Source organism: Spea bombifrons, chromosome 7 (genome assembly GCF_027358695.1).
Source record: "Spea bombifrons isolate aSpeBom1 chromosome 7, aSpeBom1.2.pri, whole genome shotgun sequence".
NCBI lineage: Eukaryota > Metazoa > Chordata > Amphibia > Anura > Pelobatidae > Spea > Spea bombifrons.
The window spans coordinates 39,351,893-39,376,034 of record NC_071093.1 but is presented as its reverse complement, the minus strand read 5'-3'; the positions used below and the strand labels follow the sequence as shown (position 1 = coordinate 39,376,034).

Sequence of the window (24,142 nt, the reverse complement as noted above, 5' to 3'; positions counted from 1 at the left end):
GGAAACATAAAACAAAACATGTTTTTATTCAAGTCTGATCTAGTCACAGATTATATACAGTATATCCCCAGGCACTAACTAGGGGGATTATGTTGCTGAATACCCACCATTATGTGATACACAAAGATATAAAATAGGTTCATGTCGGATATCAATTGTCAAATCTAATGTCAGGATAAATGTTATATTAGTAAATTAGGGATGGAGCACCATTTCCAAAACGTTTCATGTCCTATACCTTGCTGTACCCAATATAAAATCATAACTAGTACGGCACACATTAAAAGGCAGTCAGGAGCCGGATTTGCGTGAGGAAACATACGGACACCTATAAAAAGGCATTATATAAATACATATATATCTTCATGCACAGTTGGTGGCATAGGTATAGGAAAATACATATCTATACAACGTGATTCCGAGTGACACACAATTAGAAAATGATATTGCAGAGATGAACTATATTGGATTAAAATCCCCCTTGTGGACCTATTATCTATAAATATTTGAATGCATTGCGCCAGCCAAATCACCGGCAATTGCATGAATTCAATTATGTTCTTATCAGAGATTTGACTTCAAAGTGTCTCTGAGGTGGCCGGGGGCTACAAGAGGGAACGAGATGCTGATTTTGATTTTTTTTCAAGTGAGATTATTCTGAAAACTGTAGGAGCCGCTTGAAGAGCCCAATTCTGGAGCATTGAGAGGTGGAACATGTCTGACGTGTGGCCCGGTCGGGTTATCGACCGTGTATATGGAAGAACCCCTCCCTACTAGACAAGCCTGTAGCTCACGTCATCTCAACAGTACCGGATGATTGTGTCCCATTGCACTTTCTTTTAATAAACCGTAGGGATTTCCACATGGAAAGCCTGTACGGTTTATGCACGGTCAGTATTAAGATAAGACTGATACAGCTACCACCGAATAACACGAATTCTGCGACGTTCATGACGAGCTCCTCTCTGGGATACAGATACAGCCCCTGGACTTTAAGCCAGGTCCTTCTTAGCAGCATAATGTTGTAGAAGAGACGGCATATAAATATTACGAAGATGTCAAGTATTACAGCCAGATGAGCCAGTACTTTCTCCTTCAACTCTGAGTCTTCTGCCTTATTTCTTACCAGAAATATAACAAATAATATTACAATCATGGAAGATGGGAGAAAGAACCCAACCGAAAATTTCACAAAGTCATATTCAGGGTTGGCGTTTAATGGGTCCAGCTGGCAGTGGATTATACCATGTAAATCTTTGTAAGTACCCACCAGTGACACGGTCAGCACCGACGTTAGCAATGAAAAGAACATGGTGAAGCCCATGCACACCGTACGATGTTGGATTGCCCTCGTCGCCACGGAAGTTGTGCTGGATTTATCTACCAAAACCAGAATAGCCAACATCAGGAGTAGGAGGTTCTGAGAGTAGAAATAACTTAGGTTGAAGAAAGCCGCCAGGGCGCCGCAACTCAAATTGGTTACTTGTATGTAAGCCGGTCTGGTGATGGCCGTAAAAGAGTAAATAATGATTGTCACATCTGTAATGGTCAAGTTCAGGAGGTAGAAGTCCAAGTTTTCCAGGATGTGATGTCTAGCTTTGTTCCAGATTATAATAACAATGATTAAAATGCCAGCCAGTAATCCAAGTGGAACCAGAATGCCAAAGTAACTGTGCATTACCCTAGAAATGATGCTCTGGGATGCTATTATTTCTCTTATGTCCGCCAAAGAGTCCACCAGGCTTTGGCTTGGGTAAGATAATCCAGTCCTGTTGTGATGTTCCATATCTGGTTGGTCCCCACTCAGAGCTCTATCAAACCTACAAAAAACAAAACAGAAAACGTAATTTTATACAATACTATAGAAATACAATGTCAATAATAGGGTAAAATCAACAATGCTTCCTTTCAGTAAAATCTAGAAATTAAAGAAGTTTTGGTTGAAAATGAAAAGGTTACATCTTATAGTTTTGGTTGGTGAAATATTGTAGATGGGTTCTTCCCTAGTCCTTGCCCAACGATCCAACGGACCTATCTCATCCTGTGCACCCCTTTGTGCAGAGCCCTGGGACATGGCAACATATTTTGGTGCTCGGCCTCAAGGCCATGCAGTGTCAGGGAGGAGATAGGAGGTGTAAATGGGCCAGTTACAGGATTTACCCAACTTGTCCATTGAGCTGAAGTCTACTGGGGTGCCGCATCCTGCAATAATGGATCTAATCCCCGAAGTTTGGAAAAAGGGCTGCCAGATCAGTGCCAGCTGAGAGGACCATTCATGGAACTTTGAGGACATCATTGTATGTTCTTCCTTGTAGTTATATCTGCCTTTTTTGTTGTAATAATTAGTCTGAGGTCATGCGATAGCTGAAGTTTTCCTTAAATGCCAATGTTTTACAATCCTGCTAACTGTAACAAGCGTGACGTCTTTTGTCTGAATTCACCCGTGAAATGTGAGTTATTGCATGGTGATGATTCTTATTCAGGGTTATAGTAATGATGTAAATTGTAATACTGTTATTTTTTTCCCTAGGTCTCCGATGAAGGCTCTGATGAGGCGGTATCTGAGGTAAGGGTCTGCTTTCATTTTTGCTTTCTCCTTGTGTTGCATGCATTTAAAGCGAGAACGCAGCGTTAAGCAGACTAGAAACTGTTTGGACCATCCGCATTTGATGCTAATACTCTTTCCCACTCTTTGGGTCATACCTTACACACCAGGGGCTTAACAGGTGTCCGGTCTTCCATGTTTCACGCGAGTTCCACCATAAAACAGGCTTTGTGAATGAGCCGGACCACCAAATCATGACAGCTGACAACTTTGTGTCCAGTGTGCCCCATTTTTCTTTCTGCGCTCAGACCTGATGTCTCTTTTGCTAATTTGCCGGTTAGTGAATACATGCAGTAAGTCTTAAAAAAGTTAAGGAATTCTTGAATTTTTACTGTGCGTTTTATTTATTTCGTTATTTTTTTATTGTATCGAACTCAAATGATCTTGGGAAAAGAAAACAAGCAAACATATTTTTCTAACTTTAAATATTCTTGGTTTGCTGCCACCGTACATAATTTAAATCTTATTTTATGTGAAAAAAAGTAGTTGTTGTTAACAAGCCAATAAAAACATTTGCAGAATAGTCCCTGGCAACTCTTCACCCGTGAGTAAGAGGACATTTTCTGGCCCCTCGTACTTTTTGCAAACTGGTATTTAACCAACGTCTGAATAAGAAAGCCATCGTGATCCAAGATTTGTAGGGCGGGAATGTTTATCCTGCTAGGCTGCCGCTCAGAACTAACTTCATAGCAGAACGTTCGCGTAATGGCAGAATTCTCAGCTCTGTTAGGGGCAGAAAGGAGACAACAAGGACACTCGGAGACACCGGAGACACCGGGGAGTGACTTCAAGCACATGGATAACTTGGAGAGGAAATGATGAAAATCCTGAGATCCCATGGCTGCACCCATGTTATAATGGTTTTCTAATATATACATACTGTGGGTGTGTATATGTATATAACATATACATACATACACATTACCATTCAAAAGTTTGGGGTTGCTTAGACATTTCCATGTCACAAACGGGGTTAATGTAAATGACTATTTGTAACTGGAAACGGATGATTTTTAATGTAATGTCTTCATAGGCATACAGAGGCCCTTTTATCACTCCCATCACTCCTGTGTTCCAGTGGCCCTTTATCACTCCCATCACTCCTGTGTTCCAGTGGCCCTTTATCACTCCCATCACTCCTGTGTCCCAATGGCCCTTTATCACTCCCATCACTCCTGTGTTCCAATGGCCCTTTATCACTCCCATCACTCCCATCACTCCTGTGTTCCAATGGCCCTTTATCACTCCCATCACTCCTGTGTCCCAATGGCCCTTTATCACTCCCATCACTCCTGTGTTCCAATGGCCCTTTATCACTCCCATCACTCCTGTGTCCCAATGGCCCTTTATCACTCCCATCACTTCTGTGGCACACAACGTTCGCTAATCCAAGTTTAATTTTAAAAGGCTAATTGTTAGAAAACCTTTTTTTTTTTATAACCCCAAACTTTTAAACAGTAGTGTATGTATAATTTATTGTAATCTCTAAATACCGTTACATATGTTTTATTGAAATTATATCATTTTCGACGTTGGCCCGATAAAATATATTGACTTTGACTAAACACGCCATCCCACACCTGTTGTCCTGATGATAACTTGTTGTGCTCCGGACTGTGTGATTACGTCTTGATTCGTTTCACTCTAACCGGCCTCCGTTTATCACATTAGAGACAGCGGTATTCTGGACGTGCGTCTGGGGGGGGTATTGGTTTTTATGGTTCATCTTCACTCTCATCCGTCACTCTGATAGAGCAGTTGGCCATCTGCTGTGTTTACCAACCAGTATAATATGCTTGTCTGATGGGCAATAATGGAGAGAATTTGGGTTGATTGCGTTACATGGAAGGTGGCCAATTTAAAGACAAGCGTTGGCCTCATACTGAGGTAAAGCATCTGCGTCTGTTGTTTTGGGAATAATATTGTGACCTGGTGGAAACTGTTGCCATTTCAATGTTAGGTATTAATCCTTTTCTTTACCGTGTAATTTTTCTGGTGATTTTTAGTTTGATATAACCGGCAGGGTCAGCCTTTTCTCAACAATTTCCCAAGAGACCCCCCCCCTTTTCATCGCCCACCCTTACAAATACCGGCTGATCCGCAATTTATCAATGGGGAGAATAACAGAGGAATATTCATACGGCTGCGTGAATGGGGAATGAATATGGCGGCTCTCGTAGTATAACGGCTGGGTATCCACACGCAATCTGTAAACACTCTTACAGGAGTCCATGTAGTGTATTTAAATGGGGACTGGGGCGTGAGGGGTTAACAAATGATGTACAAAAAGAGACGAGTACGCAAGCTTAAAAGCTTAAGTCATAAAAATTCAGATTCCTGGGTTGCTGCTAGAATAATATTGACCAAAAAGTATACAAAACAAGCGAATCCCCAACATTTCTAACAAATGATGTGCTTCTGCTTATTAACCCTTGCTGTGTGGTACCTCCTGATATTTCTGATTGCCAACTGGGAAAACTTTACTTAATAAGTCTGCGGCTGGGTTTATGGCCACGGAGCGTTGATAACAAATACTAGGTGCCTTTGCAACCTCGCCATGGCGGAACTGGCATGATATTAACCGTTTCCTGTTTGGACCAATCACCAACACAGCAACCTAACAATAAGATAGTCAACGGGGAGGACTAATCATGCAGATGCTGAGAAAAGGAAGTTACGCTTTCTTTCCCCAATGGTGTAAACATTAGAGGGGTTTTTAATATCTACAAGTGGCACAGCTGCTTTAATCTTACATTATCCTCTTTTACATAACGGCCAGATGTTTAGGTTTTGCGGGGTCCTGTTCTTTGTACGGAAGGGAATTTACTCCCCATCGTGCTGACGTGGATCCCGTTTCGTTTTTATAACCAGAGTAAACACGACGTGTTTTTTGTATAACTCTCGGAACCGGCCCGTTTCTGGACGAAGGAGAAATAACTCATTGAGCTCTCACGGGAACTTTCTAACGTTAATAAAGGCACTTACCTTTTTTTACGGGGGTCTTGTAGGGTACGCAGGGACAGAGTAGCGGCCTGGCCACGATCTGCTCGACGCCGACACACAGGAGCCCAGCTACGCTGCCTGTAATGTTCATTCCTTAGACGGGAACGGAAGTTACTCTGAAGCAACTGGAGAAGTTCTATTTTAGCAGAGCTCTGGTTAGGCCACGTGATCGACCTACTGAGAGCACCGATTCAGGAGATTTTTGGCCAGACCTCAAAAAAAAAGTGTTTCTAACGTTTAGAGAACACATTCTCGTGTGTGTAAGAGTATCTATTTTTTTTCTTCGCGTAACCACAAGCATCAGATTTCACCAGCAAAATACTCTTAAATTCCATCAATCCAGCGTTGTAGATTTTTCACGTAACGCCAGTCTTTAGAGAACTTCATATTCGCGGTTTGATGATGTTTTTAAACCTGGTTTCATAACCAGAATCATCGCCTTCACATCTGTTTGTGATTTTTGAACACGTATGATTTGTATAGTATGTACAACCAAGTGCCCTGCTGTAGGAGGAACAGTCCCGATTGCTGGATATAAGTTTATCACAATGTTCTATAGCGCTGGACTAATAATATGTGTCAAAAAAGCAGAATTTGATTTTTACAAATAAGTTGCGTAAACAAAATACAGCATTCTTCTTCTAACCTCTTATAAGGAATGTTATAGATTAATATATAGGCGTTTTCATATGATTTGTTTTAAATATAGTATTATAGAGATATAACTTGCAGGTGAGTATAGTGCCTATACTTTGAACGTGGCATTGTGGTTGGTTCCAGACGGGCTGGTCTGAGTATTTTCACGCACAACCATCTCTAGGGTTTACAGAAAATGACCTGAAAAAGAGAAAATATCCAGCGAGCGGCAGTTGTGTGACAGAAATGCCTCGTTGATGTGAGAGGAGAATGGGCAGACTGATTCGAGATGACAGAAAGGCAACAGAAAGTCAAATAACCACTCGTTACAACCGAGGTGCGCAGAATACCATCTCTGAGCGCACAACACGTCAAAGACTACACCGGATGCCGCTCCTGTCAGCTAAGAACAGGAAACTGAGGCTACAATTCTCACAGGCTTGTGGTGTTAAACCAAATATAACAAAAATGTTCGTCTACATTAACAGATATTTAATAAGAGAGAAAAACACAGTAACAATAGAGTGACAGCCCAACATACAATGCAACTCTTTCCAAGACTAACCTGCAACCAAAAGGCCTAACGTAAGATTTTGCATTCAACATCGTTAACAGATCAAAAGACACAGGCGATACAGGAAGAGTTGAACTGGCAAAATACATTCACAACAATACTGATGTCACCGCAAGGCTCACAAAAAATGGGCAATGGAAGACTGGAAGAACGTTGCCTGGTGTGATGAGTCTCGATTCCAGCTGCGACATTCAGATGGCCGGGTCAGACTTTGATGTAAACAGAATGAAAGCATGGATCCATCCTGCCTTGTATCAGCAGTTCAGGCTGGTGGCGGTGTAATGGTGGCAGTGTAATGGTGGCAGTGTAATGGTGTGGGGGCATTTTCTTGGCACACTCTGGGCGCCTTTGTACCAATTGAGCATCGTTTAAACGCGACAGACGACCTGAGTATTGTTGCTGACGATGTCCATCCCTTTATGACCACTGTGCACCCGTCTTCTGATGGCCACTTCCAGCAGGATAATGCACCATGTCACAAAGCTCATATCTTCTCAAACTGGTTTCTTGAACATGACAATGAGTTCCCTGTACTCCAATGGCCTCCACGGTCACCAGATCTCAATCCAATGGAGCATCTTTTGGATCTTTGGGATGCGGGACGTCCGCTTCGTGGATGTGCAGCCAACAAATCTGCAGCAGCTGCGTGATGCCATCGTGTCCATGTGGACCTAAATCTCTGATGAATGTTTCCAGCACCTTGTAGAAAGTATGAGCACCTTGTAGAGAGTGAGCTAAATTACGCTAAATAGCTGCTAGAAACCTCAAATGTGTCCACCCCAAATAACCCTGCCACAATCAAATAGCTATTTGTGTTAAAAGCAACCTTATATGTATGCCATGGGAGTAGCCATATGCATGATTATTCCTCCCCGTTAAGTTCCCTCTCCCCTTTTGTTAAGCTGTTGATCGGTTCATATAGTCTTTCTAAGGGTAGGGAGAGGAGAACGTCAGGCCGTAGAGTCAGATATTGCCGGCTCTGCCACAGCTTCCGTAAGGTTATCATTTTTGCTGACAAACGCTAAAAGCTGTGCCGCGGGCCGTTTAACGCGGCGGATCCCATCGTGCGTCTCCACGCTGCCACTTCAGCCGCTCGCTCGTTAAAAGCCACTGTAAACATGTTTTCTATGGAGGGGTCAGACGGAGGTAAAAAGACCTCGTTAGCCGTGGAGAGAAGTGCCACAGACCCTTCAGAGTAAAACTGTTTGCCGATCCATTATGCCTTTTGTAAGCTGGCACCGGGCGAGTCTGGGTTTTGGCATCAATCCAAACCAGACATCGTCATGGAAAAAAAAGCACATTCCATGCTAAACGAGACGAGAAAAAGCACTTTTTACGTTTTACCGGAGCAAATCAAAACGGTCTATTCCACGGAACCCACGCAGATAGAGGCCGCTTTACGGCAGAACGCAGTGTACTTTTTAAATTACGTCACACAAATGTCACACGGCACTGCTTCTTATTACACAAAGAATCTTCGCAGGCCGTGGCGTAGCGGGTGTTTTTTTTACGCATTTTTCAGGCTAAGACCGTTCATGCTGAATTGTTTCCTGATTTTTTTTTTGCTCATTATCTCATAATGGAGAACACTGGGGATTACACAGAAAAAAGGGGATTTTGGTGCAGTCTTAGGTCTTATCACCATAGCAACCAATGGGATGTTAGTCAGCAGGGGCATTCTGCTGCTATGGTGATAAAACCACTTTTAAGATATTGGCATCTGAATCAGAGTTTGTATTTAATCCCCATTGCCGCTGTCTTGTCTTTCAGTGATGGTGGTTACTCTCCCCCTCTCCGTAGCCAATTGAGCTGGGTGTGTTAGTGTGTGCATCTGGGTATGTAGTGTGTGCGTGTCTGGGTACATAGTGTGTGCGTCTGGGTACGTAGTGTGTATGTGCGTCTGGGTACGTAGTGTGTGTATGTGCGTCTGGGTACGTAGTGTGTGTATGTGCGTCTGGGTACGTAGTGTGTGTATGTGCGTCTGGGTACGTAGTGTGTGTATGTGCGTCTGGGTACGTAGTGTGTGTATGTGCGTCTGGGTACGTAGTGTGTATGTGCGTCTGGGTACGTAGTGTGTGTATGTGCGTCTGGGTACGTAGTGTGTGTATGTGCGTCTGGGTACGTAGTGTGTCTGCTGATTATTTGTGCCCGCGTACGCACTTGGCATTATTTTGTAATTCAGTTATTAGATGCAATTATCAAGACACTATGTCAATAAACACTTAACTAAATACGACACATTTCTAGCTTTGCTAACAAGTGTTTGTGTGTTTCTGCGTATGTTAGTATGGCTGTGTGCCTGGGTATGTGAGTGTGTAGTTGTCTGTGTGCGTGTCTGGATATGTTAGTGTGAGCATTTGTGTACAAATGGGTTAGTTTGAGTGTCTGGGTATGTAAATGTCAGTGTCTAGTTCGATTAGTGTCGGAATGTGTGTTAATAGTCTGAGTACATTAGTGTGTGTCTGGTTGTGTTAGCGTCTGGATTGTGTGTGTTGAATATGTAGTTGTGTTAATGTGAGTTTGTTATTGTATGTCCGGGTTTGTGTATTAGACACTGTACACTAACACACATGCACACACTAGCAGTGTGTCTGGGTAAGTGTGTGATAGTGTGAGTGACCTCCCAAGGACTCTGGATCTGCCCCTGGTACCACCCAGCATGCAAAAAGCTGGTGAGAAACAAAAAAAAGTGTTGGTCAGAGTCTGACAGTTCCGCAAGGTATGAAACATACATGCCTTTGTGTTTATTGTGAAAACTTTTTCCCTAGAGATTTATTTTGCTCCTTGCATTCACAAAGAAGTGATGGATACTGATGTCCCGGTGTCAATACTGGAAAAATATCTACATTCTTTATATATGTCCTAAATGTGCAAATTAAATGAACACAAGTAATAAATCAACCGTATCTATTATATATATATATGTGTTTCTATGTTTTTGTCATAAACACAATTGGGGAGAAGTATTTTCAATACAAGCGGCCTTTTTCTCGATTGGCCACTAGATGGCGACGTTAAATATGATTCAAGTTGTCCTCCAGCATAGAAGTCCTCCTAATTCCTTATGTATTTGCAATATTTAAGAACTCCGTTAAGTATTTGGATGGGGCAGATGGTGTAAGATGATGATTAGGATTTATCAAGCACCACCCAATATAACCAGTACTTATGTACAAGAATATCCTATGTAAACATTTTTAGTTTGTGTCTCTTTTTCCCCTCCAACTCCCATTTCACTTGTTCCTCTATTGTTTTGCTTGTCTCTCTTGTTTTGCTTATTTCTCTCACCTTTTAGCATTATCCTCTATTTATATAGCAGCAACAATTTATGTGTCACTTTTTAGAAACTAATTCCAAGGCTCTGCAAAAACTAGAATTGACAGACTAAGACAAACTGATACATTAGAGCAGGAATGCCCTGTGCTTACGTTTACAACCAGAGCATTCTGCCTTTGCTGTTTCCTCCCATTCAGGTCCAGCTGTTAATGACCTTCTCTGATTCTCCTAACCGTCCTCCCTTTGCCCGATGTTCTCTCTCCCACACATTCTGCCCATTCCTCCACCCTGCCCGCTGACCATACTCTCCCCTCCAATTGCCCTCGCCTTCTTGTCTTTAACCTGTTTTCAGTACCATCCAGTTTGTTTCTGGTTTGAGAGTATAGTGAAGTGGGTTAAGAATTGCGGGCGTGTTAAAGGCACTTAAGCGGGGATGAAATTAACCACGGAGAGAATGTTAATAAATAGGAACAACTTGAGACCTAGGCACCAGGGGCGTAACTCCTAAGGTGCCTGTTTAAGAGGGACAGTCCCTCCTTGGGGCAATAACTCCTTCCCCTGATGCCCTTCTTTTCTCAGAAAGCTCAGAATGTTTGCTGGATATGGGAGTCTCGGTACCATATCTCTAAATAGCAGAGAATGTGTTTATAAATAATGTCCTGAAAAATATAATACAATAATGTCAGTAAGGGCCTGTCTCAAAACCGACCTGCTCTCAATTCAGATGAACTCTCATAGAAAGACAAAGTGTGATGTTTTGAGTCTTAACCTAGTAATACCTTCTACCTAGTTTTTATTAACTAAACAGTTATAGATAAGATTAAAAAAAAAGTGAACAAAAAATATTGATGAAGCCCAGCCCATCGCCACACCCCCTAAAATAGAAGCGTCCATTGGCCATTTGAAGCGTTGGGTTGTGGGTTTATTCGCGGAATGAAGTTGTCGGTAGGTAAATGTGGACACTGATGATTATATTTATTCTTAATAAAAGGTACCTAGGGGTCCCTCGGCGTGGATGTTGCTGTACAGATTGTTATACCGTTGTGGTAAAATAGGCTGGTGTTTGAAGAACATTAATTAAAACGTAAGAAAGGACTCGTAGGTTTGTTCACGTTCTAAGCAAACACTGGCCAGAAGGCATTTTTTAACATCGCTCGTTACTAGGCAATTTCCGAATTATTTATTGTTTGCATTCATTTCAACACACTTAGGGTTTGGATCTTTTTATAATTAATGTTCAGAGAGGACGCCGTGTTATGGGTAATGTGGAATGCACAACATTGGATGAGAGACAAAATCTGTAAATAATTGCCTTAAGCAAAAAAATAAAAAACTGCTGCTTTAGCGTAGTTACCCCTTTTGCCACAACATAGAACGGTCTACAATGTATAATCTGCCTGTGCCTGCGCATGTCCGGGCAATCGATCAATACCTTACGCAGGGCAAAAAAACGCACCAGTTGCTGCTACTGAAAATCCAGTAAGAGGGGCAGAACTCCGGAAGAACCATCGCGGTTGTAACATTACTCTGGCATATTCCATATTTCCCAACTTCGCAACTAAACTACGGTTTGAGAATGTAAATGTGCTCTACCTTGAGATTTATTAAAACTCTGAGCATTTATTATCTTTTGTCATCTGCGGCCGGTGTTTAATGTACAGGGTATGATGTCATTGTTCTGAAGTAGAAACAGATGTGCGTGACTGCATTCTGACATGAAAGCCGGAGACACTTGCCATTCAGGACGAGCTCTGGTTCTCCAGCCATTGGAGGGCTTCAATCTCATCCTTTTCTCTCCCTGTGGGGCAAATGATGGCCATCAGAATGTGTGTGTAACATGGGCTGGTTCGGTCAGGGGTGTGAGACGTGAACGAAGAACCCACTGTATTGCCACTGGTAAGAAGATGTTGCCAGACTTCCTTCCAAACCAAGTTGATTCTTGGTATCGCTCACATCTTCAGCCAGCCTTCAGTGATATGCGTTGCAGCTGAGCATTAGCTAGAGGTTAAAAAAAAACATCTTACAAGAGAACTTTAATTATCTTCACTTATTCTCTTGTTTAAACCACATAATAGTGATTGTTGAACAAAATGGAGAAGACACGGCGTCACACAAATATTATTTTATCAGGTTGACATCACAAGGTAACCACCATACATAAAAGCTTAAAGTCCACGTTGGAAAACTAAAACACTGTTAGCACCTTTTCCATCCAGAGGCACGTGTGACACAAGACAACAACGTATTAAGGACACTTGTGTATTGTTTTTTGTTACTGTAGGTTTAAAATCCATGGACACGCAACACACTTCAACCATTTTCAGTATTTCCACGAAATCTCTGACATCTAGAGAATAATTTAACAATATACAAGAATTCTGCGTACGATCTGTACAGGTATAAGGCATTTTTTTTTAAAATGTTGCTAATTTTATTTCGGTAAATTGCTTGAATGCCAAGATGTGGCGTAACACTGTTTGTGACGAACGTAGGAACGTCAAAGATCTAGAATAGCAAATGCTTACAGTGACTTCAAAGTAATAGTTTAATAAACAAACATATTATTCTATTCAACCTTCAAATTAGCTTAATAGTAATAATGCCAGGTTATATAAACAAATACAGTATGTGTGTTCCCTTATAGCGGGGCTTGACAGATCCCAGAAGCCAGGTAGCCCTGGCTTCTAGATTTTTTTATGTGGCTACTAACCCTTTGTTCCATTTTATATTGATCTGCATGGATGGGTACCAGTTAGACTTCCAACTTCCCGAAATATATATATATATATATATATATATATATATTCAACTGGCTTCCAGATTTGTCTGTCTGGCTCCTAACTTCTACGGAACTTTATCAAGCCCCTGCCTTTTAGTTTTCCTTAAAATATATTTTTCTCGTTCTTCATTTTGCACCAAACCCGTATATAAAATTCTACTAGAAAACTATATTCAGAAAGCTGTCCCATGTGTATTACTTTAAGTCACCTGTTAAACGTTTTTTTAAGAAATATCTAAGGGTCTTTTAATATATCGCAAACAAACCCCCTCCCTTTGCTTACCAACAAAGCCACGAGGTGATATAAATGAGATGTAAGCAGATAGCAAAAGAAAAAGAAATTAAAAACTAGCATTGTGTGGAGCTACAGTTCAAACGTTTGGCTACTAGATTACTATGATGCTAAAACTGCGCTTCTATTCATATTCTGATGTTATGGAAACCATCTGGACATAAAAGCACATAAAAGCACGATTAATTGTTCCCATTATTTTTTTTTACTTTGAAAAAGCTAAATTTCATGTTTCCATTTTTTGGACAATAAAAAGAATTCTACAACTGGGGTTACAGTGGAAACAATGCTTTGAGGCTTAAGCCGGACAGAATTCTTAGCATGGAAGACAATACACTGGTCCCTCTCAAATTAAGGAAAAATTGCATTATTTGAATGTTAATATAAAAATTGGCCTCAGAGAAGCTCTTTAATATACCGTTCGTAATGTTTCTTCACCTGTTTGCATACTTTTAAGAGAGTCTTAAAATATTATTGATCATTTTAGTATCATTTTATTTGATGTATTGTAATTATTTTCGGAACCCAAACTAATAATGTTGGAAAGCTTTTAACACATGGCTTAAAATACAATTTGAGAAGAGAAGCTTTTTTGTCCATGGTCCAGTCTTACTCGCTGTATTGTGATGTTAGAAATGATTTACAGCCAGAGTGAAGCCAGGGAATATAATACAGAATAACAATGGTGAATAAGGTTTTTGTGGCGTTGAGCTATCGGAATTTTAATCGGCATACTTATTTATTTGTATATCCACCCCTAGTATCTTTTATCTCAGTCAAATAACGCAGAAATTGCAGAACTAAAAAGAAAAGAAAGGTAAAGTAATATGTATTCACCCAATAAACAAATGTAAGCTATTTTGGAATGATGAAGTCCACGTTTTGTAACATTTTTATGGATTCTTGACCTTTTTTTGTATCCCTTTTCTTATTTTAGACCTTAATGTTTTGGCAGCTTTTCTATATCTTACATTTTTATAGATGTATTAATGCAATGTTTTCTTCTTCAAATGCTGCGTCACTTCATTGATTTGCTTCCTGATATTCATTGATTTAGAACGTCCATTGGGTAAGACATCTAATAAACCGATGGCCAATATGGACAATGTAACCTTTTTTATCTTTAACTTCGCAGAACGTGGCCGGTGATCACAGTTTTAAGATGAAGGATTTGTATTAAAAAAAAATCAAAAACAAACAATATTCATAAAACACTAAATCCTAGAACTTTGTGTGTGGGGGGGGGAGCTCCCCCCATAGCTTCCAATCGCTGCATGGTAGTCTTAAGTAGTCATTTCAGCAGATTAACGAGTTTTAGGGCTTTAAAGACTTTCAAATCAATTATGTTCCATTGTATTAATAACAGACAAAAATAAACATATTACACATTTCAAAGTGCTTTGAAGTTATTTACATGGAAATGTAAACCAATGCAAGGTCAATGGGCCGTTTTTGGTCTACAGCTCAAGGTGGGAGTTCTTAGTTGCCTCTATAAATATATTTTCCCTTCATTTTATGTTGTCAAAGCAGTATTCTTGAGTCACGGATACATTTACTGACAGAGGTGCCCATTTCATGCTATGGATAATGGTAAGGTGGCCTCAACAAGCATCCCGTCAGAATGCCAATGTAGATCTCCTTTGTGGCCCACTTTTGAATTGCATGCCATACCAGAGCATACCAGTCTTGGTTGAAAATCCTATTTCTAGGTGAGAATGATATGACACATAGTATGGTTCTTGGAAGAGCATTTGATATACATAGACCAGAACAATAGCAGCCATAGATTTAGAGAACCACTTCTGTTGGGAGAAGCTCACGTTCCTTACGTCTGTCAAGTCAACACCTGTTGAACTGCGGTACGTTCGTGGGGACACCCTTGGTTACCACAGTGCAATTTTTTAAGCAGCCTCTGCAATTTGCTGTGAAAGTTTTTGTTGATGTGCCTGTGTAATAAGGGTATGACAAAGCTGCTTGAGAAAGCCAAAAAGTTGGATAAACCTTCAATAAATTGGAAAATCCTCATGTACTTTAAGTCCGTTGACTTCACCCAAACATCCGCGAAAGTGTTCACCAGCAGGGTGATGTAGTATGGCGTCCATAGTAGAAACTGCGTGCACACAGTTACAATTAAAAGCCGGTGCACTGATGGGTCTAATCTCCCAGAGTCTTGGTCAAGCGGTGTTCCTTCTTTCCGTATCTTCAAGATAAGCACCATAGCATAAACCACAGCAAGAACCGGCACCACGTATCCAATAAAGACCATGATGGCATCGGCTGCCTCCCTGTTCTGCATCTTAGAACACTCAATGATTTTGGTGGAGACGTGATTACAAATGTAGAAAAGGAGAGATGAAAAACTGGTCAGCACAGCTCCTCCCCATATAAATCCACACACGTGTTTCGTATTGTAGACGCTTGACATGTATGTTCTCGGTAGAGCACATTCAATGTAGTAGTCCAGGCTGAGCAAGGTAGTCGAATACATGATCACCAAAGAGGACACATTGAAGAGGATTAGCAAAGTGATGTAAACTTCATTTCCAAAGTTCCACAGGGACCACCGTGTGTAGTCTGGTCCTAAAAGGTAGACCGGGGCTACCGCGTTGATGATGAGTCCAGCGATGGCCATGTTGACAAAGTATACATCTGGCATAGTCATTGTTGCTTTGTTGTAGAGGTTGACCAACACCAGCTGCACGTTGTAGCAAAGGCCGGTTGGGAAGCAAACGATGAGGTAGAGAAGAGAGAAGACGAAGAGTATAAGGTGGAAATCATGGCACAAATGCTGCTCTTCGATATTGTCGGTGTAATTCAGATCTTCACAACTCCACATAGTGGCACTGAGGCGATGCGTTGTAGCTGCTCACCAGCTGACCTGTGTATGAGACATCACAAAACATGAAACATTTCTGGTAAGATTCTCACAAATAGAAGAAATCTAGGCAAATCGAAGTGATGCCCTGGCTCTGTATGCATCCGACATCTTTTTTTTTTTTTTTTTTTTTTTTAATCCCGCTCTTACAGGAAGAACAGATTTAATTATGTATAATTATCTGCTTGTAATGGTGATTCATAGATGATGCGCATAAATGTTAATTGCACTGGAAACATTCTAATAACCCATAAATAGTCAGATTTCAGTTCAAACATTTTCCCTTACACTGAATATGGAACCTGTATATGTTAACAAAAATGTTCTTTTTACAACACTTTTTGTTGTCCAGAGAGTCTTAAAAAAGGGAAGCGAATCCTGAAATGATTTTAAAAAAAATCCCTTTATTATTACAAACGGTTACTTTGTGATTCCGCGGTGTTTGGGATGGGTTTCAAAATTCCTAAATTGTAAACCTAAAACCTTGCGTTTTTTTCCCGGGCTTGAGAAAATGCGTATTTCCTGCATTTGAATGTTATCTGTTTGTTCTGACTCTGCTAATCGGAACCCCTAACTTATCAACTCGTTACAGCAGATAGCCAGCCCCTGTTACACTTTCCCGTAGCGTTATCACACGCTATCACACGCACACAGCGTAGGGAGAGCCGTGTTCTGTCATCACGAGACCTGTTGTGTCATTATTTTTACCCTATTACCGGATATTATATATTGGATTCCGCACAGCCAGCACTACACATATTAAGGTAACGGTGTATTAGTATTTTTGCTACAAGTAATAGTGGTTACTTTGAATAGCTGCTCAGCAGAGGTGGCTGCAAGGTTTTGCAGTCTAGCTGGACTCTTATGTTAACCCTTTTGCTCTGGGTGTTTCAAATACAATGTAGATTTTTAAGTATCTTCTCCTACCTCTGGCAGCGCGTTCCTCATACTACGAGGGAGTTCATGTAGTCGTTAAGCATCGCAGAGGAAGGAAGCTGATGAGTTTCCTGCGGAATGTGGAGCTGTTTCTGACCTAAGAACATCTCTCTGCTACATGGCATCCGGGAAGGGTTCGGGCACGTGAGCGCCGTTTGCTTCCACTTCGTGAGCTGAGCGGAGTTTCAGCTTCACTTGGCAGGCGGCCGGGGGCCGCTCCCTACCAACGGTTTACAAGACGTTGGGTAAAAAAGAAAACGCAGATCGCTGTACAGGTGCCCCGTGTGCCAAGACCTCCGCTGCCTCTTAGTCTTTTTGTGGCTGAAATGTGTGTCCCCAAAAAGACACATAGTATTTAACTGCAGATACGAACCATTCGGCCCGTCTAGTCTGCGGCAAGGGCTGAAACCCCAATCAGTTCATCTTGGATTCAAGTTGCTCGTTGAAATTCCCTTGCTGTATTAACTTCTACCACTTCTGTTGGGGTGCTGGCACCATTTATCTACCCCCCTTTCACTACAATACTTTTCTTATATTAAATATTAAGTCCTCTAACCTTCTGGTTTTAGATTATGACTTCATGGGAAGAAGACAATTACATTTTTATTGATCCGCTTCTTGCCTGCGGACCGGGAACTCCGCGCACCGGGCAGCAAGAAGATTTAAATCTCCTCGCAAATAAAATGTTCTCTAATGAAAACGTAACAAAGTTAAATATTTCTAGCTGCAGTTTATTGAACCGGAAAGAAGCGGAACGCTGGCCGTTTGCTTCCACAGAGGGTGCCCAGAACCCACAGGGACATTGTCTCTCCTGAGTCAATATTGTCCTAGCAGTGTTTGTGCATAGCTGACGCTGGACATCGCGTTTACCGCTGTGACAAAAATGTGCTCATGCAGTGAAATCTCACTCCCTGCCATGTCGTTTTCTGTGACCCCCCCCAAGATATTTGTTGGAATTTTTTTTTTGGAGGGGGGGTCATGGTGATTTAGTGTATGAGTCTTGTGGTGGATCTTGGTGGGAGTCAACTTGAAGGTTAGATTTTCCCAAAGGGAAAAGAAAGGAAAGTGTGAACGGATGGAAAGAAGGACACTGTTAAGACGATACAGTGAAGAACAGTGTCCATTCTCCCCTGGTGATTATTAATGTTGGTTTACCCTTCACAGTCTACTTTTAGAAGGGCAATGTGATGGAAATGTCATGTCATGTGACTTTAACGTCATGTCGTCAGAAACTCTGGGTGACAATATAGGTTTTTTCACCCATCTTTTCCAACCAAACTATGCATTGCGAAGGGCCGACCCAAATCCTAATTCTACCCGGCATAATGCTCTGTGATTTCGGCAAGCTGAAAAGCGTCACTTTACCTCAAAGCAAACATAAATATGAACGACACAGGCAATAGTAACCAGCGCTGATGCTTTTACCGCGTATCTACGTGATCAGTAATAGAGCAGATTCTGCGTTGCTCTCTCTGGTGATTGCAGACTGGACTTATTTGGGGCCGAACTATTTGACTAGCTCAGCTAACAAAACAATTTCCCAGAAAAACTGGAATAATCTGTTTTAAGTCACCCTAACCAGTATAGTTGGTCTTGAATTAGTAGAGCAGCCCTCATATCTCACAACGGTGTGAGAAGTCACTCTGCTTTAGTGTATGTGACGGTGAGCTGCCTGCAAACACCGTAAATCACAAACCGAAGGGATGCGACCTTCAGACCAGACACCAAAAGCATGGATGTTGATCTTCGCACCTTGGACTGGACAATGTTTCCTGTTATTCCACCTTAGTCTCTATCCCTTTGTCACACGTTAGCCGTTATTTTTCATCTGAGACATTCCTCTCTAGCTGCAATTAAACGGACTTGGAGGTTGGGTTCGGAGGAGTCTTCATCAGTGAAACCTGATTACCAGCACCCAAGAGAACGATGACAGGCTGATACACTTATACCGATGAGCTCTAACCGGAACACATTTAGTTTCAGGCTTTAGCTACTCAAGAAACATCATCCGTATTTTATCAGGGGCAGTTTAATTCTTGTCTTTGATGATGCAACATGGAAAAAGGGCTTTGATAGGCTGATAAGCTTTATTGCCAAAGCAGCAGAATATTTTTTGGTGGTTTTTTTTCTTCTTGTAATCTATTGGACAGCAAGTATACTAATCAGTTGGCTTACACTCATTTGATTAAAGAAGGCAGAACCATTCTTATCAATGTGAAAGCTATGCTACAAAATAGCACTTTTGGGATGGCAGGCACCCTAACAAGCTACCAGCAAAACCGGCAACAAGACTGATACCCAAAGGACACCTGTAACTACCCGCTTCTTAATGTTACATTTCCAGGGCATTGAGTGCCTTTAAAAATATTTAACTCCTCGCTTCCCGTGTACTATAAACTGCTTGCTATTTTGCAAGACAGCTGGGCAACAAAATTCAATAGAAAATCATCTCAAATACGAGAGAACTGCCCAAACTGAGCGGATTCTGTTTTTGAGCAGCAAAGCATCTAAACGGCACAAAGCCGCATGTGATTAGTAACCCTCGAATGATTGCCGTGTCACAGGGAAAGCTTTAATCCCGAGATCTATTTTCAGACACGGGTCTGGGCTGCCTTTCTGCAAAGGTCTGCAGCTCCAGGGAGGGTGGCAGTCTTTATCCTCTAGACGGACCCGCTTTTGACATTCATTGTCTCTGCGATATCTGATTAACGAGACTTATAAAGCATAGGCAGTAGCATAGCGTACCTTTGGCACATGACATTGGGAGTTTAGACTTTCTGGAGCCAGAGGTAAGGGTTGGCCCTGCCGAAAACTGCCTTACGGTTTAATGTTACGTTACGCAGTGGAAGGGCCGTGGCTTCTTAAATCTCCTATCCAAAGCATTCAGATCTAGGGATTTAAACATCTGGAATTGCCAGTATTAACCCTTTAGTTGTAAGCTCTAGCTCTAACTGTAAGCATTGTACCAATGGTATCGGATTTAGGTTAAAAAAAATCTCCATTGCTTTGGAAATCAGAAGATTCATTATTTTACCCACATGGCGTAAATTACATTTAAATTAAAGGGTTAGTCATGCCCCTGGCGCTTAATGAGTTAAAAACATGTTACCGCTATTCCTGCCCAGTGGGTTAATTCTATTACAGCTCTATTGTATCAGTGCCTTAAATTGAATCTGCGTGTCAGTGAAGGATGACACATACACATGCGCATGCGCATGATAACTGGACCATGGTGATAAAAGGACTTATTATTTATTAATTTAGTTTTTCTTTTATCGCAGTCACCCCAGGCCAAAGCCGACTGTGTTTCAATTATGTTATATTGCCTTTACATACAAGGTTTTTTTCCCCCCATCATGACCCTAGTGCCAGTTACCCCAGGGTAATTTGAAGGCTGCCGAACTCCAGTATTAATATTGTAAAAGCTTATTGGACTCTAAAGTTCTATGCCGTCGTTTTGTCCTTAACAGAATTGTCGTGGTAGCCTCTGATACTATTGTAGCAATAATCGAAAGCCATCGTACCTTATTCTCCCCCACGGCACACAAACGGCTCACACGAGTGCTAATAAAAATAGACGGGTTTTGAAGGCAAACTCACCTTACATTTACTGCTCGGAGAACGTGCCGCGTGCAGCTGAAGTGCCAGGAACATTATTGAGAATGTCAATGCTTTTTTTTTTTTTGTTCGTATGCCTGGAAGTTACACAATAACACAGCCCACAACAAGAGTGCTGACAGAGACTGAACCTTAACTCCCGCTGCTGCTAAACTGTGTGTACACACGTGATCTCCCGTACACACGCATCCTCGCAGGCTTCAGCCGGCTTTTACCATTGGTTTAGGGCTCTGTCACAAAAACAAGCTCTCTGTGATTAGGGGGTTAAAGGGTGCATTAGAGGCGAGTCGCTGATCAATGCCCTGGGGCCAATACAGCTAGCCATAAACCAGGAGTCCTAGTAATACGGCAGCATGACCCTTTTATGAGAATTGAGGACCATGGTCTGATGGACACCTTACCATGGGGCTAGTTTGAAAAGAACAGCGCGAAAAAGTATCGAGTATCACAATTTTCTTTCCAAATTTGTTCAAGTTTTTATTGGCATACAAAACGTTAGCATCTATAGGTGTCAGGAGCACATTGTGATTTACAACATAATATACATCGCTTTAACATAACAGTGTTTGACTGCTTGGCTAGAGATTGCCCTAAAAGCTTCTTGTTTGGGGTTAATGCGGGACTTCCTCAGAATTTCTCAAATAATGAGCTACGGAAGATAAACACAGGTCTTAAAAAGGCGCGTTTAAGTCGTTCTGCAGATTAGCTTTGTTTTGGAAAAGGACAGGGTTCCTAAGTTTGAGCGCTGTTTGGGGTGGTGGTGGCGGCGGCTGTGGGGCATAACAGTAGCCCGGTCCGCTGCTTCCAAGGGAAAATGATCTTCCCTTTATTTTTGTGTGAGTGTGGAATAAACCACAGACGAGCTGACTTATCCTAATGAAATCCGTACAGTTAATTCTTTTCATTCACTGTTTCATTCCAGAGAACTAAAATAGCCTTGTTGTTCCTTTTATGAGTTGGGTCCTCCTGAAACCCTTGTACCGGGACAATAATGCATCCCATTTTGCTCTTTGAAATAGTCATCTGGCGTTGGTATTTATTTTCTTCAATGGAGGGAGTGACAAAGTATATGGAGAACTTGGCTGGCGCTGCGTGCGGAACTATGTAAAACATTGTAAGAATGCGTGCAGATAAATGAAGATGATTACGCAACTATTTGCTTTGGTGTAGACTGAAAAAAGTCTCAGACGTCCTGAACTTTATAAATGGTTTACTGATCACACCACAGCGACCATTGTATCCTGTAGTAGTATTTTAGTTTATATAGCGCCGCCATATTCCATATTCCATATATCACATAACAATTTGGATTTAAACAAAGATACGTTTCTAGTATAGTCAGAATAGGTAAGAAAGGTTTATTATTCATAAGCACCTGTAACTGTATTAAGTTACTCCAGTTTATGATAATATAAAAGAATAGAGACATTGAGCTTGCCATATTAATGCTCCTTTACTTTCATTAGCCCAAGACTACATGCCAGCCAAATGGCATCTGAGAAACGCTGGAAATCCAACAGTTGGTTGTCCTTACAGTACAACCTACCAATTAGGAGAGGGCTTGGTACTGGATATATATTTATTGCTCCATACAGTATGGATAGTCCAATGCTTCTTTTAGAACTTCATTAGCATCGCCCCTCAAAAAAGAAAAATATATGACCACTTAAGCCATTTTCTTGGGGTCTCTTACCAACGTCCATGAGAAACTCAAATGTTCTTCAAAATCAAACGGAGTCCATAATACGAATCAATAAAACGTAGCTCCGGTTTCCTTTGTTTATTGTCCCAACAGATATTTTTTTGCTCTGTTTATTTTTCATGATAAACCACAAGAGGAGATTGTGAATAAACAAAACATCACCTCTTAGTCCCAAAACAGTTCCTTAACTTCAAACAAACAAAAAAACCCTGTTTGAAACCCTGGTGGGAATTCATTATTGGACTCCTGTCAAAGGCATCGCTATTCAGGAGTAACGTCATAGGGGCCTCTTATGAACCAGACGTTCCTGCTTAGCAAGAATGGTTGGAGATAAGATCCTATTGTATTGAGGAATGGATTGTTTTACTAAGGTCTGAAACTGAGAGTCTGTCTCTTGTTTCCGAAAGCTGACAGATTCATTCACTAAATTGTATATGATAGAACGTTCTGCTTTATATCTTAGTGAAAGTGGGAGTATAGGGTGTTTGGTGTAGGACACGGGTTAAAGGATACAAAGTACGCAGAATACAACCAGTCTGTTTAGTGCATCTTAAGTATCGTTTAACTGAAATAGACAAACAATCCAGCAGAGCTATAACCAGGGATCTTGGTGCCGGGTGGCAGAGTTGGTTGTCCCACCCAACTCCAACGTCTCATCCCAAGAAATGCAGATACATTGCCACTGGACGGTTCAAGCGTGCAGCGTCTGCCTCCTTGTCCCTTGCGAGTTATGTCCCTGCGTTAGAGTCCGCTAAGTATTTGTTAATATTCTATAGCAAACAATATTTTAAAAGACATCTGTCTTTGGCTTTGGTTTGTCATTGGATTTGGCCCTTTCCCCACTCTCATGCTTATAGTCGTACAGGAGATCGACCAAGCGCGTATCCTAACTCATGATCTGCTTTCTGCCAGTCGGCAACAGCGCTGGCACGGCAATCGTTCCAGGGGCATGTGTGGCAGGAACCCCCAATTTGATTTCGGACCCCAAAGGGTGGTGTTCTGACGTTCTAGCACGGCAGCTTTTTAAGCTAAGGGCTTTTTTTGCAGGCTTGTAGAATGCATATTAAAATACTTCACCATATTTTCATGAGCATTCATTGTTCAGAGGGCTTCCTGGGATGCCAGACTATCCTTTTAAACCTTGCGATCTAACAAACTACCTGACAAAATTAGCTCTTCGCCTGTCCATCATTTAAAGAAAAAACTATACTAATTACATATGTACCATATTCTAACTAGTTAAACTAGTTACTTAACTATGTTATCTCATATTTCAGCCCTAAAGTTGCAAGATACAGAAGCTTGCCTGGGATGAATGAGACAAAATATATTCTTGGGTAAATAAAGCAGCTTTTAGCAAACGCTCCGCTGGAACCGGGATACATTGCCGCGGCTTTCTTTCTGTTAACGGATCAGTATCTTAATCTTCAAAGTCTCCAGCAAAGCTGATGATTCAGTTCAAAATGTGCCAAATAGAAACTCTATACTTAACTACTAAATGTAACAAGTTTCAGATTTTTTTGGGGGGGGGGAAATCAGGTTTCTTTGTAGATCTACAACTTTTGAATGTACAGCCATGTATGCTGAATACTTCGTTAAATAAATCTGTTTTCGTGCTCCTTTAGCTATTATATATTTTTGCTGATGTAGAATCGGTTAAACGACATAGTCAAGTATCTGGTATCCAAAAAAGTCTCCTGTTTGTAGATTGTATCCTTAGTGGAGGTTTAAGAAGGATGGAGTCTTGCAATGATTAAAAGCAGAGCGGTATTACCCATCTGGCTTAAGTACAAAGACTACCCTGTTCTGTCTTTCAGCAATCTAACCTGATTCCTGTTTGTATTCG

The 24,142-nt window shown here is 41.3% G+C and overlaps 2 protein-coding genes across 4 annotated transcripts in view; one reads left to right on the top strand and one right to left on the bottom strand.

Moving 5' to 3' along the window:
* The window catches only part of C7H7orf50 (chromosome 7 C7orf50 homolog), a 71,955-nt gene that overhangs the window by 27,501 nt on the left and 20,312 nt on the right, over positions 1-24,142 (top strand). For both annotated transcript variants that reach the window (XM_053470628.1, XM_053470629.1), the window contains exon 3: positions 2,531-2,566. In XM_053470628.1, the coding sequence (XP_053326603.1) occupies positions 2,531-2,566 (36 nt within the window). The remainder of the gene's footprint in view (positions 1-2,530; positions 2,567-24,142) is intronic.
* GPR146 (G protein-coupled receptor 146) overlaps positions 14,988-24,142 on the bottom strand; it is a 15,901-nt gene continuing 6,746 nt past the window's right edge. The window contains exons 1-2 of one of the 2 annotated variants that reach the window (XM_053470626.1): positions 20,577-21,065; positions 14,988-16,043 (exon numbers count right to left, since the gene is read on the bottom strand). In XM_053470626.1, coding sequence (XP_053326601.1) covers positions 15,000-16,001 — 1,002 coding nt within the window. In that variant the 5' untranslated portion in view covers positions 16,002-16,043; positions 20,577-21,065 and the 3' untranslated portion in view covers positions 14,988-14,999. Of the gene's footprint in view, positions 16,044-20,576; positions 21,066-24,142 lie in introns of those variants that run through there. The other variant, XM_053470627.1, reaches the window with a different exon arrangement.